Source organism: Electrona antarctica, assembly GCF_951216825.1.
Source record: "Electrona antarctica genome assembly, chromosome: 17".
Taxonomy (NCBI): domain Eukaryota; kingdom Metazoa; phylum Chordata; class Actinopteri; order Myctophiformes; family Myctophidae; genus Electrona; species Electrona antarctica.
The window spans coordinates 9,794,270-9,807,421 of NC_136798.1; the positions used below are offsets into that span (position 1 = coordinate 9,794,270).

A 13,152-nucleotide genomic window follows, 5' to 3' on the forward strand; every position below is an offset into this window, starting at 1 on the left:
CTGTAGTCTGGAAATGGGACGTTTTTTTATGTTTTTTGACCTGTGACCTGGTGCCAATTTTTGTTTTACACCTCTGCTGCTTAGCGGACAGTGTGGTGTTGTAGAGGAGGTCTCCCCGGACGCGTGCGTATGTCACACTAGTCGAAACATAGCAGGGATTTCTGTCCAGCGTCCACTTTAGTCCACTGTAGTCTGGAAATGGGAAGTTTTTTTATGTTTTTTGACCTGTGACCTGGTGCCAATTTTTGTTTTACACCTCTGCTGCTTAGCGGACAGTGTGGTGTTGTAGAGGAGGTCTCCCCGGACGCGTGCGTATGTCACACTAGTCGAAACATAGCAGGGATTTCTGTCCAGCGTCCACTTTAGTCCACTGTAGTCTGGAAATGGGAAGTTTTTTTATATTTTTTGACCTGTGACCTGGTGCCAATTTTTGTTTTACACCTCTGCTGCTTAGCGGACAGTGTGGTGTTGTAGAGGAGGTCTCCCCGGACGCGTGCGTATGTCACACTAGTCGAAACATAGCAGGGATTTCTGTCCAGCGTCCACTTTATAAAGTCCATGCTCTCCAGTGAATAGCATTTATCCATTTAGATAACTTTTTAATTACTTATCTTTACACAGAAACATTACTTATTACTTATTTTTACACAGAAACATAATGTGTGTCCTATAGCATCGTTTAAATGCTTAATTTATAGTTTTAATGTGCAAATTAAACTTTTTTTCAATACTCTAGAGGGTACTCTTATTTTGAAGAGATCGTCCACCGGAAGTCTTATATTTGCTCACTAGATTTGCCAAAAAGACAGTGCTCTTAGATTTGCCAGGCAAACAGTGCCCTTAGATTTGCCAGGAAAACAGTGCCCTGTCGCTGACAGCTGCCCCTTGCTCTACCTAGCGAGACAAGTTAACAACAACAAAAAGGTAATTAAAATAACTTTACGAATTACTTTAAATTTTGCACAACGTTGAGCTTTTCGCTTCCTCGATAATAGTAGTAACTGGAACTATGTGTTGCAACTTGATCAGGGGATGATTGATTGCGTGCTATGTAGTCATTGAGCAAATGTTTTTGTGCGGTCCATGCGTTTATAACTATAGGTAATAGGTCCATGGTCTACACGTGCGTCTTCTCTCACGCTGTCAGCATTTGAAACCATTCATAATAATTTGTAAATTCCAAACATTGAAAAGCAATGCATTTATAAACTAAGTAAAATATTAAGTTCAGTTACCCATCTCAAACGCATTCTATTCACATTAACTCGTGTTCTTCACTTGTATAGCTCTATAACTAGCTCTAGTCAGTGGTCCATATCCTTAATGCCGTTAATGCAACGACGGCAATCGGCATTAAGACTTGGACCAGAGCTAGGCTATAAACTGTATCAATCTCACATCATGTTCGTGAGTCATGTGCAGTTAGGTAATGAGGGCAGTAGGGGGCGGTATGTACAATAGGATGGATTGTTTATGCTTTCTCAGTGTGCTGTCTGTTCCCGAAAAGGGTTGTTTTGTCTGGAACTCTGGATCGCTGTTCATTGATGGGGCTTTTTCTTTTTAATAGCAGTGGACTAATTTAAATTATTACATCTTACATTATAGGCCTACATTGATAGGATATAAAAATTAACAAAACCAATGGACTGTTTGCGACTGTGGCTCAAGAGGTAGAGCAGGTCGTCCAATGATCCATGGGTCGGCGGTTCGAATCCCGGCTCCTCCTGTCTACATGTCGAAGTGTCCTTGGGCAAGACACTGAACCCCAAATTGCTCCCGATGTGCTGGTTGGTACCTTGCATGGCTTCCGCCGCAATCGGTGTGTGAATGTGTGTGTGAATGGGTGAATGTAATGCACAATCTATGTAAAGCGCCTTGGATAAAGGCGCTATATAAATGCACCATTTACCATATAAATGCACCATTTACTGAATTTTGAATTAAGTCTGAAAAGCTGTTTAAGCACTTCACTTGGATAACAGTAGGCCTTTCCCTATTCTGGGGTGAACGTTAACCAAAAAATAGCAGACCTACACTCTCACAACACATGTGGACTTGTAGATAGGCTTTTTGTGAAGAGATTTTGTGTAAAGGGAAACAAACTAAAGATAGGACCAAGTGCAGGGCTAATTTAGGCCCAGTTTACTATATGTATGAGGGTCTACTCTAGACAAGTGGTAAAGAAAAAGTGCAGAAAATGACAAAAGAACAATACATAGATTAGTTGTGGTAAACGTGAAAGAGAACAGCTTTGTCATGCAGCATTTCTGCTCCCAGGAGTTGACTGTGGGGCATTGCCCAGTCCATTCTTTACCTAATCCTGTCAGGTGGTTATAGCATACTGGGATATTTAGAGCTGCCACAACAACACATGCACTTTGTTAATCCAGTCCAATGGAATTCACAATCTTAATGAAATCATCCTCCTCCAGATTGAAATGTAATTTTGAGTTCTTGAAGTTGCAGAGACATGGGACAATTGGGAAATAATTTATTTTTGTTGCCCCTGCAATGCCCATACATTTATGGGGGTTTGGGTGAGGTGGAAAAGAATAACAGAAGTTCAAACTTCACGACATGTTGTGAGTTTGGAGATCTGCTATTTTTGCTATTTTTGAAAATTGGAGGGGGAAAGGGAGTTTTAAGTTTCCCAAAATAGGGAAGCCAGGGTTAATATGGTTATCCTGTCAGGTGGTTAATTGGTTATAGCATACTGGGAAATTCACTACTTCACTAATACAATTTCGTGTGGATTTTCGTTTTAGGACGGTCAACAATTTCATTCTAATTTTCACTGTTTAAGAAGAATGAACTCACCCCATCCTCCTTCCTTCCTGACACCTTTCATTTCTCCTCTCTCTCACATCCCCTCCATGCAGACCGGGGCACCATGTTTATTGAGGTGCTGGCTGCCGTGGGGATAGGAGGGCTGCTCATCTATCTATTTCAGAGAAACAGGAAGCAGGTTCTGAAGATCGAGGATGGCTGGTGGGGTGTAGGAGCGGCCTTTGATGACGGAGAGGACCTCACCATCCGCCCCTTCAAGGTCACAACCAGCGATGAAGAACTAGAGGTTAGAACCAGTGTTATTGGTGGTGTTTTGTTAAAATTCAATTACACTGGTCACTCCGGAGAATGAGAGGAAATAGTGCTAACAATGAGTGTGTTTACATACACACCAATATGACAGTTTTTTTATCCCAATCAAGGCAATATTCTGGTTATTGAAATGGTGATATAAATACATTTATCTGTTTTGGGGTGAGCAAAACCGATTAAGTCTTGTTTTTCCCAATCTTTCTATTAATTATTTTATTATTTGGACATGCAAACGCTTTGTTGGATGTGCTTTGGGCTTCTAAATGTGCGTCTGGATATGACACGCGCACATTCATATACACATTTTAAAATTTCAATCCAATTATTTCCATGTAATGTAATTTTGGTATTACAGTAAATGTAGTGTGCATGTAGGCCTAAATGTATAGTTTGGTTTTCCCTAATTATGCTCCTCTGCTGAACAAGCTGACCAATCTGTTCTACTCCACTCTTGCCCTCAGGACTTGTACTGGAGGATAGACCAGACTCGCTCTGTACCCTCCCTGGAAGACAGCCAGTTCAATTACGGCTTCAACTCTACCTATCTGCAGAAGGTAGTGACTTACTGGAGACATGACTTTGACTGGAGGACACAGGTGGACAAACTCAACCAGTACCCACACTTCAAAACCAGGATCGAAGGTGAGGAGGCACAGGAGGAGAATAAAATAATCTGCACTCTCAGTAATAGTCTTTAGGAGTCTTGTTTAATAATGATGTAGGATGTAGGATCCGCAGCAGCAGTCAAACCAAACAGACACGTTTAGGCGCGCAGGCCAGACACAGGAACCACTGGCACATGGGTGAAAAATATAATATCTTTTTACAAATAAACCCTCCAGGGTCAATAAAGGTTAAAGGATATATGGTCACATCATCACTTGATACATACTGTATGTCAGGGAAAAATCGCTTTTCTTGAAAGTTGCAGTGTTGGTAGAGGCTTTCTGTGCAGTTTAGAAGATTGAGCATGTTATCAACACTGCTAGGATTAGGAATTTGATCCCAACTGGTTTAAAATGTAAGGAGTAAACAAAGGAGAATTTGAGTCTTGCTTGGCCCTCTGCACTTGGGACCGTCCGGAATTTGTGTGTTGTATGAGCCTTTAGCAGGTATAAATATAAATGTAAGCAAAGTGCACTAACAGTATAATAATAATAATAATAAAGTGTTACAATTACTATAGTCTGGTTGCCCTGTTAGGGCACTCACACTAATGATGGTCTGGGTTTTTTATCTTTTGATGAAGCTGTGAGTAGACAATGGCAATGCTGTGTTTGGTTAACGTAATTAGAACCCGAGTAATGCTCAGCTCATCTACAGTCTACACATCTTTTATTGTACCTGCAGAAGTTAATCCATTTTATGTTTTCTCTCTCTAATCTCTTCCCAGGCATCGATGTACATTACGTACACGTGAAACCCAAGAACCTCGCAGAGGGGACCAGTGCCATTCCACTGATGATGGTCCACGGTTGGCCTGGCTCCTTCTATGAGTTCTACGGAATGATCCCACTGCTAACGGAGCCATCTGACCCAGATGGCCTGGTGTTTGAGGTGGTATGTCCTTCCATACCAGGCTATGGCTACTCTGAAGCACCACATAAGAAAGGTCAGCCGAGGGGGTTTTCTTCACAGGTTGGGTTCAGTTAACAAGGCCAGTTAAAGCATTACAGTATACTGTATGTGTAGACTAACACTATATTGTGAGATCTAACTAGCCTGGCTAATGCACCTCTGTGGTACAGTGTAGGGGCATAAGAGTTTATGAAACTAAGCAAGACTTTCAAAAGATTAAAAAAAGATAATTGCAGATCTACAAGTTCACAAAGCGTTGCATCATCAAAGTCAAAGTCAAAGTCGTACGATTTGTCACAAGTTACCACAGTGAAATTTGTTCTCCGCATTTGACCCATCTCTTGGAGCGGTGAGCCGCAACCAAGGAGCGGTGAGCTGCAGCCACGTGCCGCGCTCGGGAATTATTTGATTAGTTGATTTGATTTGACAAATATTACTTGAATCCGCAATGCCACTGGTCTGCCAATCAGTTAGCTACACCCCCACAAATAGGTGGCCCATGATTTTGTTAGGTGGTGCGTACGTAGTGTACAGTAGTACTCAGGTCTGAGTACACAACCCCTTCATTATCTCTGTAATTTGTTGACAAGATCAAAGAAGGCTTCCCAGACTCTGGAGTCAGTCCAGAGCTTATGTTAGCCAGGCTAAGATCTAACTTACATTTATTACACACAATACATTTATTTATGCAATCATGTCATCCCTATTGTTTTCTTCTGGTACTGAGAAAATAAAGATATTTATTTTGTGACGGTCAAATGCTCAATGTTTATCCTATGACATGGTGAGTGCCTGGTTAATGACAAATATTTCTAATTGTATTACAAAGTCAGAGATCATTTACTAGCAGAGGTAAGCGTGCATTCTCCCTGTGTGTCCAGGTTTTGATACGGTGTGTGCAGCACATGTGTTTCACAAGCTGATGAAGCGCTTGGGCTTCCAGCAGTTCTACGCCCACGGAGGAGACTGGGGTTGGCAGATCACCACCAACATGGCTCAGCTGGAGCCCAAGTAAGTCTTCCGCCACACAGTTGTAACCACGCTGCATAACAATCTCATGCCACGTTTTAAAGGATTTTTCAACCTACCAAGCTAAAAGAGGATTCCAACCTAAAATAAACTGTTCACGAGTGAGGGGAGGACGGAGAACGAGATCACCCGGAGAATCGGAGCGGCAGGGCCGGTATTGCGGTCGCTCTAGTTGAGCCAGAAGGCAAAGCTCTCTGTCTACCGAGCAATCTTCGCTCCTACTCTCACCATGGGGCATGGTCATGACGTGACCGAAAGAATAAGGTCGCGAATACAAGTGGCCGAAATGAGTTTTCTTCGATTGGTGGCTGGCATCTCCCTTAGTGATTGGGTGAGAAGTTCAGTCACACGAGAGAGACTCGGAGTAGAGTCGCTGCTTCTTCGCCTGGAAAGAAGACAGCTGAGGTGGTTCAGGCATCTGGTTAGGATGCCTCTCGGGCGTCTCCCTAGGGAGGTCCTCGAGGCACGTCCCACTGGGAGGAGACCCCGGGGCAGACCAAGGCACAGGTGGAGGAAACACATCGACTCCCAGGAGGAAGTCACTAATGTTGCTCTAGAGAGGGAAGTCTGGAGCTGTCGCTCCCGTAACCCGACTACGGATAAGCGGTTGAAGATGGATGGATGGATGAAGAATCGTCCTGGAAAGTTAGCATGCTAAAATTAAAGCCATTGTTCTTTAATCAATAAATCTGCCTACCGTTCATGATGTCATTGCTAGGCAGGTTTTTAACTTTATAAGCAGTACTCTCTCCTGGTCGGATGAAATTGGTTGACTCACCAGAAAATTGGTGACCCTGACCACCTGAAATTGTTGGAGAAATGACTGAATACTATAGCAATAATGACTATGTCTAGTTTTCACCAAAAATATCACTATCAACAGCAAGACCTATATTTCCTTTTTATAATCACCACAAAAACCGCTGTTTAGCATAACACATTTTTAACCATATTTTAAAAAAAAATCATTCTCATTTTTCATGTGCATTCCAGAATAGTGAAAGGCCTGCACGTGAACTTTTGCCCGCCTCAGGCAGGGCTGTCCATGACGTTGTCCCTCATGCTAGGCCGTCGATTCCCTACCCTATTTGACTTCACTGAGCGCGACATCCAACGCCTCTACCCCCTCATGGACAAACTGCTGGTGGAGCCTGTCAAAGAATTTGGCTACCTGCACATCCAGGCAACCAAACCCGACACTGTTGGTAAGGACTACCACCGCAGCATTACGATGTTGCGGTGGTTGGTTGGTTGATTGATTGATTGATTTGGCATATGTTATTATGGATCCCATGATAACATGAGGCAATACAAAATCTATTTTATGGATAATACATTTATATAATACAAATTTCATTGTATTCTGTCTTTAAAACCTTCAATAATGAGTTTTAATTGTGATACAGATAAATAAGAACATATCGTATACTATGTTAATCACATTGATCCAAACTGGAACACAATCAATTGATTGATCATTAAAATAAACAATCTCTGAAAATGCACACGGTCCACCCATCTGACCACTAGGATGCATAACCAAGGATGGCTATTGGCTACATATTACAGAAGCCTCAAGTCATGATGCGCGTATTGTTTTACCTACTTGCAGGACGAGGTCTAAATGACTCCCCAGTGGGCCTGGCTGCCTACATCCTGGAGAAGTACTCCACCTGGACTGACCACGACTTCAGGAACCTGGATGATGGAGGATTGACCAGGTAGAAAAATTCTAGAACATAACAGAACAGGAGTGTTAGCTTTGGCCATGCCATCTGATTCAAACATCAGTAAACCTACGCATCTGTATTCTTTGAGACACAGGTGTATAGCTGGATCGTATAGAGCAGCCGTCCCCAGACCAAGCTGATGCACCCCCCAACACTAAGTCTCGTTGTATTTGGCCAAAAATTATACATTTTTGAATATTATTATGGCAAATAATCACAGAATATCACTGCACGGAGAGACATGCAGCTGCTGTATACTCCCGCAGCTGCTCTATACATCTCCTTACAACAGTGGTTTACCGGATGTTGCCGTTTGTGCTAAATAACAATATCACGCACCCCCTAGAAGGCGTTCGTGCACCACAAGGGGTGCACGCACTACAGTTTGGGAACCCCTGGGTATAGACTAGAGTGATATATCTTTCTGTCCTAATGCAAATTCATGGTCAAGTATCATAGAGTAGCGACATGCAACATGAAAAATGAAGAAGGGGCACAACACAGAGCCACGAAAATGTGTCAAATCCACACCAGAAGCACCTTTATTTGGGCCTCCATTACACTCATGGGATGTGGATTCCTTCTCCCTATTGGCTCATACTAGGGCGTGAGGTCACTGTGGGCAAAAGAATGGGATCAAATCTAACTTGAACACACATTTACTGTAGCTCATTCACAGACTCTCACTGACCTCCACAAAGGTGTTGTGAACTTTGACACTATTCTTCAGTGATTAGATATTAACTCAGTCACGCCATATGAGCAAAACCTAAGCTCAAACTGGCAAAAACAACATAAATTCTAAATTATTTAGTGGCATATACTGACAATACTGAACCTGACCTTGATCAATTCCAGAATTCAGATCCCAGAATTTTATCTCATAAAATATATTAAATAATATAAGTAGTAGTAACACTAGTAACAGTCACAGTAGTGGTAGCACATTATCACTATTACAGGTAATAGTGATAAGGTGATAGGTTATCATTATTACGGCAGTGGTCCATGGACCCTCAGGATTCCTTGAGGGGGTTCTAGAACCCTTACGGGTCTGTAACTCTGAGAGTAATGGAGGTTTTTGAAATTGAACCACTGGAATACGGCAACCATGATGTGCTGTACCTGTGTTGTTGTAGCATGTGTGTGTGTGCGTGTGCTGGTTTGCAGGAAGTTCTCTCTGGATGACCTTCTGACCAACGTGATGATCTACTGGACGTCTGGCTGCATCGTCTCCTCCATGAGGTTCTACAAGGAGAACTTCAGGCAGGGTCTCAACCAGCCTCACAACAAGTAAGAGTGGAGGGAAGCAACTCAATGCATGGTGGTAACCAGTGACTTCAAATAGAAGTGTAAACAATGGGGGCTCAACCAAGTTAAAGTTAAAACTAGAAGAGTGCACTCCTCAGAGTGCAGATCTCCGCCAGGCCAAGTTCGCTACCCACTGTTCCCAATCCATTTGCTGTTCAGTGAATCGGATTTTGAGAGAAATATATTCTGTATACACGTAGATACCTCATTGGCTGCTGATGTTCATTGGTGTGATGTGTTTTCATGGTCGCAATATTGATCCAGTCAAGCCATGCTTCCTAAAACAGTGCATGTATGCCCAGTATGTCTATGGAAGCAGGAAGTCTCTCCCACAATTAAAATAATCATAACTCGCTGAATTCTCAAACAATTGGTTTGTTTTGGTTTGGTTTGTTACAAATATCAGACATGTAGTTATGTTATGACTGAACACACTCACTTAACTATTTGAATATTGAGAACGAGAGAACGAGATAAACTTACCTTTGCACAGGTAGCCTTGCCTGAGAGAACGAGATTTGATTTATTGTGGTTGGTTTAGCAACGACCGCTAGCGGCCACATAAAAACGGCTAAAATCCCTGCGTGCACGCACGTCGTCTTTATTTGCATTACGGCTCAAAACGAGATGAAATAGGCGCGAATGATCGGCGCGTTATAAATCATTAATCCAACGCTGATGAAAACAGTGATCGAAGCGTTACCAGGCCTCAGTAACTCCGCCTCCATCATATACGTTACCAGGCCTCAGTAACTCCGCCTCCATCATATATGTTACCAGGCCTCAGTAACTCCGCCTCCATCATATATGTTACCAGGCCTCAGTAACTCCGCCTCCATCATATAAGTTACCAGGCCTCAGTAACTCCGCCTCCATCATATATGTTACCAGGCCTCAGTAACTACGCCTCCATCATATACGTTACCAGGCCTCAGTAACTCCGCCTCCATCATATACGTTACCAGGCCTCAGTAACTCCCCACCTCCATCATATACGTTACCAGGCCTCAGTAACTCCCCGCCTCCATCATATACGTTACCAGGCCTCAGTAACTCCCGCCTCCATCATATACGTTACCAGGCCTCAGTAACTCCGCCTCCATCATATACGTTACCAGGCCTCAGTAACTCCGCCTCCATCATATACGTTACCAGGCCTCAGTAACTCCGCCTCCATCATATACGTTACCAGGCCTCAGTAACTCCCCGCCTCCATCATATACGTTACCAGGCCTCAGTAACTCCCGCCTCCATCATATACGTTACCAGGCCTCAGTAACTCCGCCTCCATCATATACGTTACCAGGCCTCAGTAACTCCGCCTCCATCATATACGTTACCAGGCCTCAGTAACTCCCGCCTCCATCATATACGTTACCAGGCCTCAGTAACTCCGCCTCCATCATATACGTTACCAGGCCTCAGTAACTCCCCGCCTCCATCATATACGTTACCAGGCCTCAGTAACTCCGCCTCCATCATATACGTTACCAGGCCTCAGTAACTCCCCGCCTCCATCATATACGTTACCAGGCCTCAGTAACTCCGCCTCCATCATATACGTTACCAGGCCTCAGTAACTCCCCACCTCCATCATATACGTTACCAGGCCTCAGTAACTCCCCGCCTCCATCATATACGGGCCCTCGCAGAAAAACAAAGTCAACCCACAGACAGCCCATGTTGCAAAATGGTCTGGGACTTTCTAGGGTAGAGCTCTGCCTCCCTCTAGCGGTCAAGGAGTTAACATTAACATAAAAACAACTTAAAACAATATTCAAATGTATCCATGTTAAACCACTTATGTCCTGTCCTCTCTTCCCAGGATACCGGTATATGTTCCCACTGGCTTCGCCTCCTTTCCCAATGACCTCATGCACACGCCCAAGGTGTGGGTGAAACAGAAATACCATCAACTACAGAGCTACACACCTATGGCCCGCGGAGGGCATTTCGCAGCCATGGAAGAGCCTCAGCTAATGGCCGAGGACATCCAGAACTTTGTCAAGACACTGGAGAAGAAGTAGAGATTGATGCATGATGATCGATAGATGGAGGGATGAACAGGGGTGGGTGAGTGGATGGGTACATGGATTAGATAGGGATGAACAGGGGTGGGTGAGTGGATGGGTACATGGATTAGATGGAGGGATGAACAGGGGTGGGTGAGTGGATGGGTACATGGATTAGATGGAGGGATGAACAGGGGTGGGTGAGTGGATGGGTACATGGATTGAAAAAATATTGTCGCTGTCGGCTGGAAACTTCTCCAAAACCATTACTTTACAGGGAAAATAACCTGTGTTCCAATGGAACCAATGTACAGTAGTTATTATTTAGTTACAAGCGATTGTTAATACTTTCATTGGTTACATATTTATAAAGCCCACAGACACACTTTCACTTAAAACTGGTTCACAAATGATTTTCACTACTTATAGAGTAAGTAAGAGCATTCTTTTTTTTTTTTATAAAAAAACATAAAAAGTTTAAATACAATTTCCACCCGACAGCATTGATATATTGATTGGGCAAAAAATAAATGTACAAATATATGTTTTTTTGTATGGGAGTATGGGAGGATAGTATTAGCCTGGTCCAAAAGCATTATTCAGAAGGGGTTTTCCTGGACTGTGTGACCCAGCAGCACCATGCGCTTGTTGTGAATCGTCAGTCTCTCTAGTTTACTCAGCAGCTGCAGATGGGAGGTCAGGGTAGATGTGGTGGTGTTGTGATGACAACATAGTCAGCATCTCAGACATTCCTCTTACTGATACTGCCACACATCTTCCCACTACACACACACACACACACACACACACACACACACACACACACACACACACACACACACACACACACACACACACACACACACATGATTAGTCTACTCTGCACCTTCAGAAAGTAGTGTTGTTTTTACTGGGATTATCATTATGTTTTTTGTGAAACTATATGGCCCTAGAAATCAAACTACAACAAAGCTTGAATTAATTCAGAGTTTCAGTCAATCATTAAAATGTATTTTTTAATTATGTAGAATTGAGGCTCACAATAATGCATTATGTTTATAATGTATCATAGACATGGGATGCATAGCAAATGCTACCGAGATCTTTTTCAAACTAATTACACACTATCTTAGTCTGTGTCTGTGTCTGTGTCTGTGTCTGTGTCTGTGTGTGTGTGTGTGTGTGTGTGTGTGTGTGTGTGTGTGTGTGTGTGTGTGTGTGTGTGTGTGTGTGTGTGTGTGTTTTCAAGCACCATAAACTACATTGTGCACTTGTTTGGTTTTGAAGATATTTTTTATCATCTCTTTAACACCCTATTATCAGTTTATATACCTACAGTACCAGTGTTTAAGACTTACGATAAAATATCAAGGAACAATACAATGCAAATTCTGTTTCAACGGTGGACTAAATTAATCAAAGAGTTACAATATTCATAATGGCAATCAGTGATTGAGTTACTATCATATACACTTATAGTAACATTGTGTTAACGGTAAGTGCCTTACACCTAGTTATTTTGAATGCATACTCGGAAAAATGTGGAGATTTATATTTTGTCCATTTAGCCAAAGCTTTTCTCCAGAGAAATGAGCAGAGACACATCAAATAACATTGTAGATTGGCACAGATTGTGACGCACTATGCATATAATTTTGGCACAGATTGTGAAGCACTATGCATATAATTTTGACAATCTTACCTACAGTAATGTAATTGTGTCTCAAAATTATAATTGGACCATGTTTTGTTTTACTACGAAGAGGTAGTTCAAGATGAAATATTAGATAGTATACATACTGAATATTAGTTTTTATAACTCGTTGATGATTAAATGATTGGAATGCTGTTTTCAACAATGTCAGAAATGTATAGGACATAAATATATTCACTGTTGCAGTGTTTGATATAATTCCAAAGTTACTCTAATGGCACATCCTTTTTTAATTTTAAAAATGATATACAGAAGCAATTTTGTGTCTGAATAAATTTGATTTATTGAAGTATTATCTCAGTGTATGTTTTTGTTTTTGTGTGGTGAGTCTGGTGACGATATATATATTTTTTGTCTTGTCCATCTCATTGACATTTAAGCTTTGTTAGAGCATACAGAAAAGACAATGACATGTTAACAATAATGCTAAAATAATCGAACGAAGAAATAAATAATTTAAAACATTAATTTTAGACAATTCTCTAAAATATTCAATCCAGTACAATCCAACACTCATGTGTAAACCCACCTTCCAAGGCTAAGCTACTGTGATAACCTCTAAGTCTTTCCAGGATGTGGCTAAACCCCAATAACATCACGTGCACCCCATAGTTTCACCCACCAATGCCACCATTAAACTACCACACCTCTCTTTGGTGATGATTGATTTGGAACCAAC

The 13,152-nt window shown here is 42.2% G+C and overlaps 1 protein-coding gene and 1 long non-coding RNA gene across 2 annotated transcripts; one reads left to right on the forward strand and one right to left on the reverse strand.

Moving 5' to 3' along the window:
• The first annotated feature begins 821 nt into the window (after positions 1-821).
• Positions 822-10,846, forward strand: ephx1 (epoxide hydrolase 1, microsomal (xenobiotic)). The gene is made up of 9 exons (XM_079526013.1): positions 822-924; positions 2,880-3,073; positions 3,561-3,741; positions 4,493-4,711; positions 5,559-5,688; positions 6,700-6,911; positions 7,319-7,427; positions 8,607-8,729; positions 10,573-10,846. Exons 2-9 carry the CDS (start codon positions 2,891-2,893, stop codon positions 10,772-10,774), a joined length of 1,359 nt encoding a protein of 452 aa, XP_079382139.1. The 5' UTR covers positions 822-924; positions 2,880-2,890; the 3' UTR covers positions 10,775-10,846.
• Positions 10,847-11,319: 473 nt separating this feature from the next.
• On the reverse strand, positions 11,320-12,756 carry LOC306940921. Its single transcript, XR_013792072.1, has 2 exons — positions 11,608-12,756; positions 11,320-11,541 (listed from the first exon to the last, which is right to left on the reverse strand). It is a non-coding gene; the product is annotated as an uncharacterized lncRNA (long non-coding RNA).
• Between the last annotated feature and the right edge of the window lie 396 nt (positions 12,757-13,152).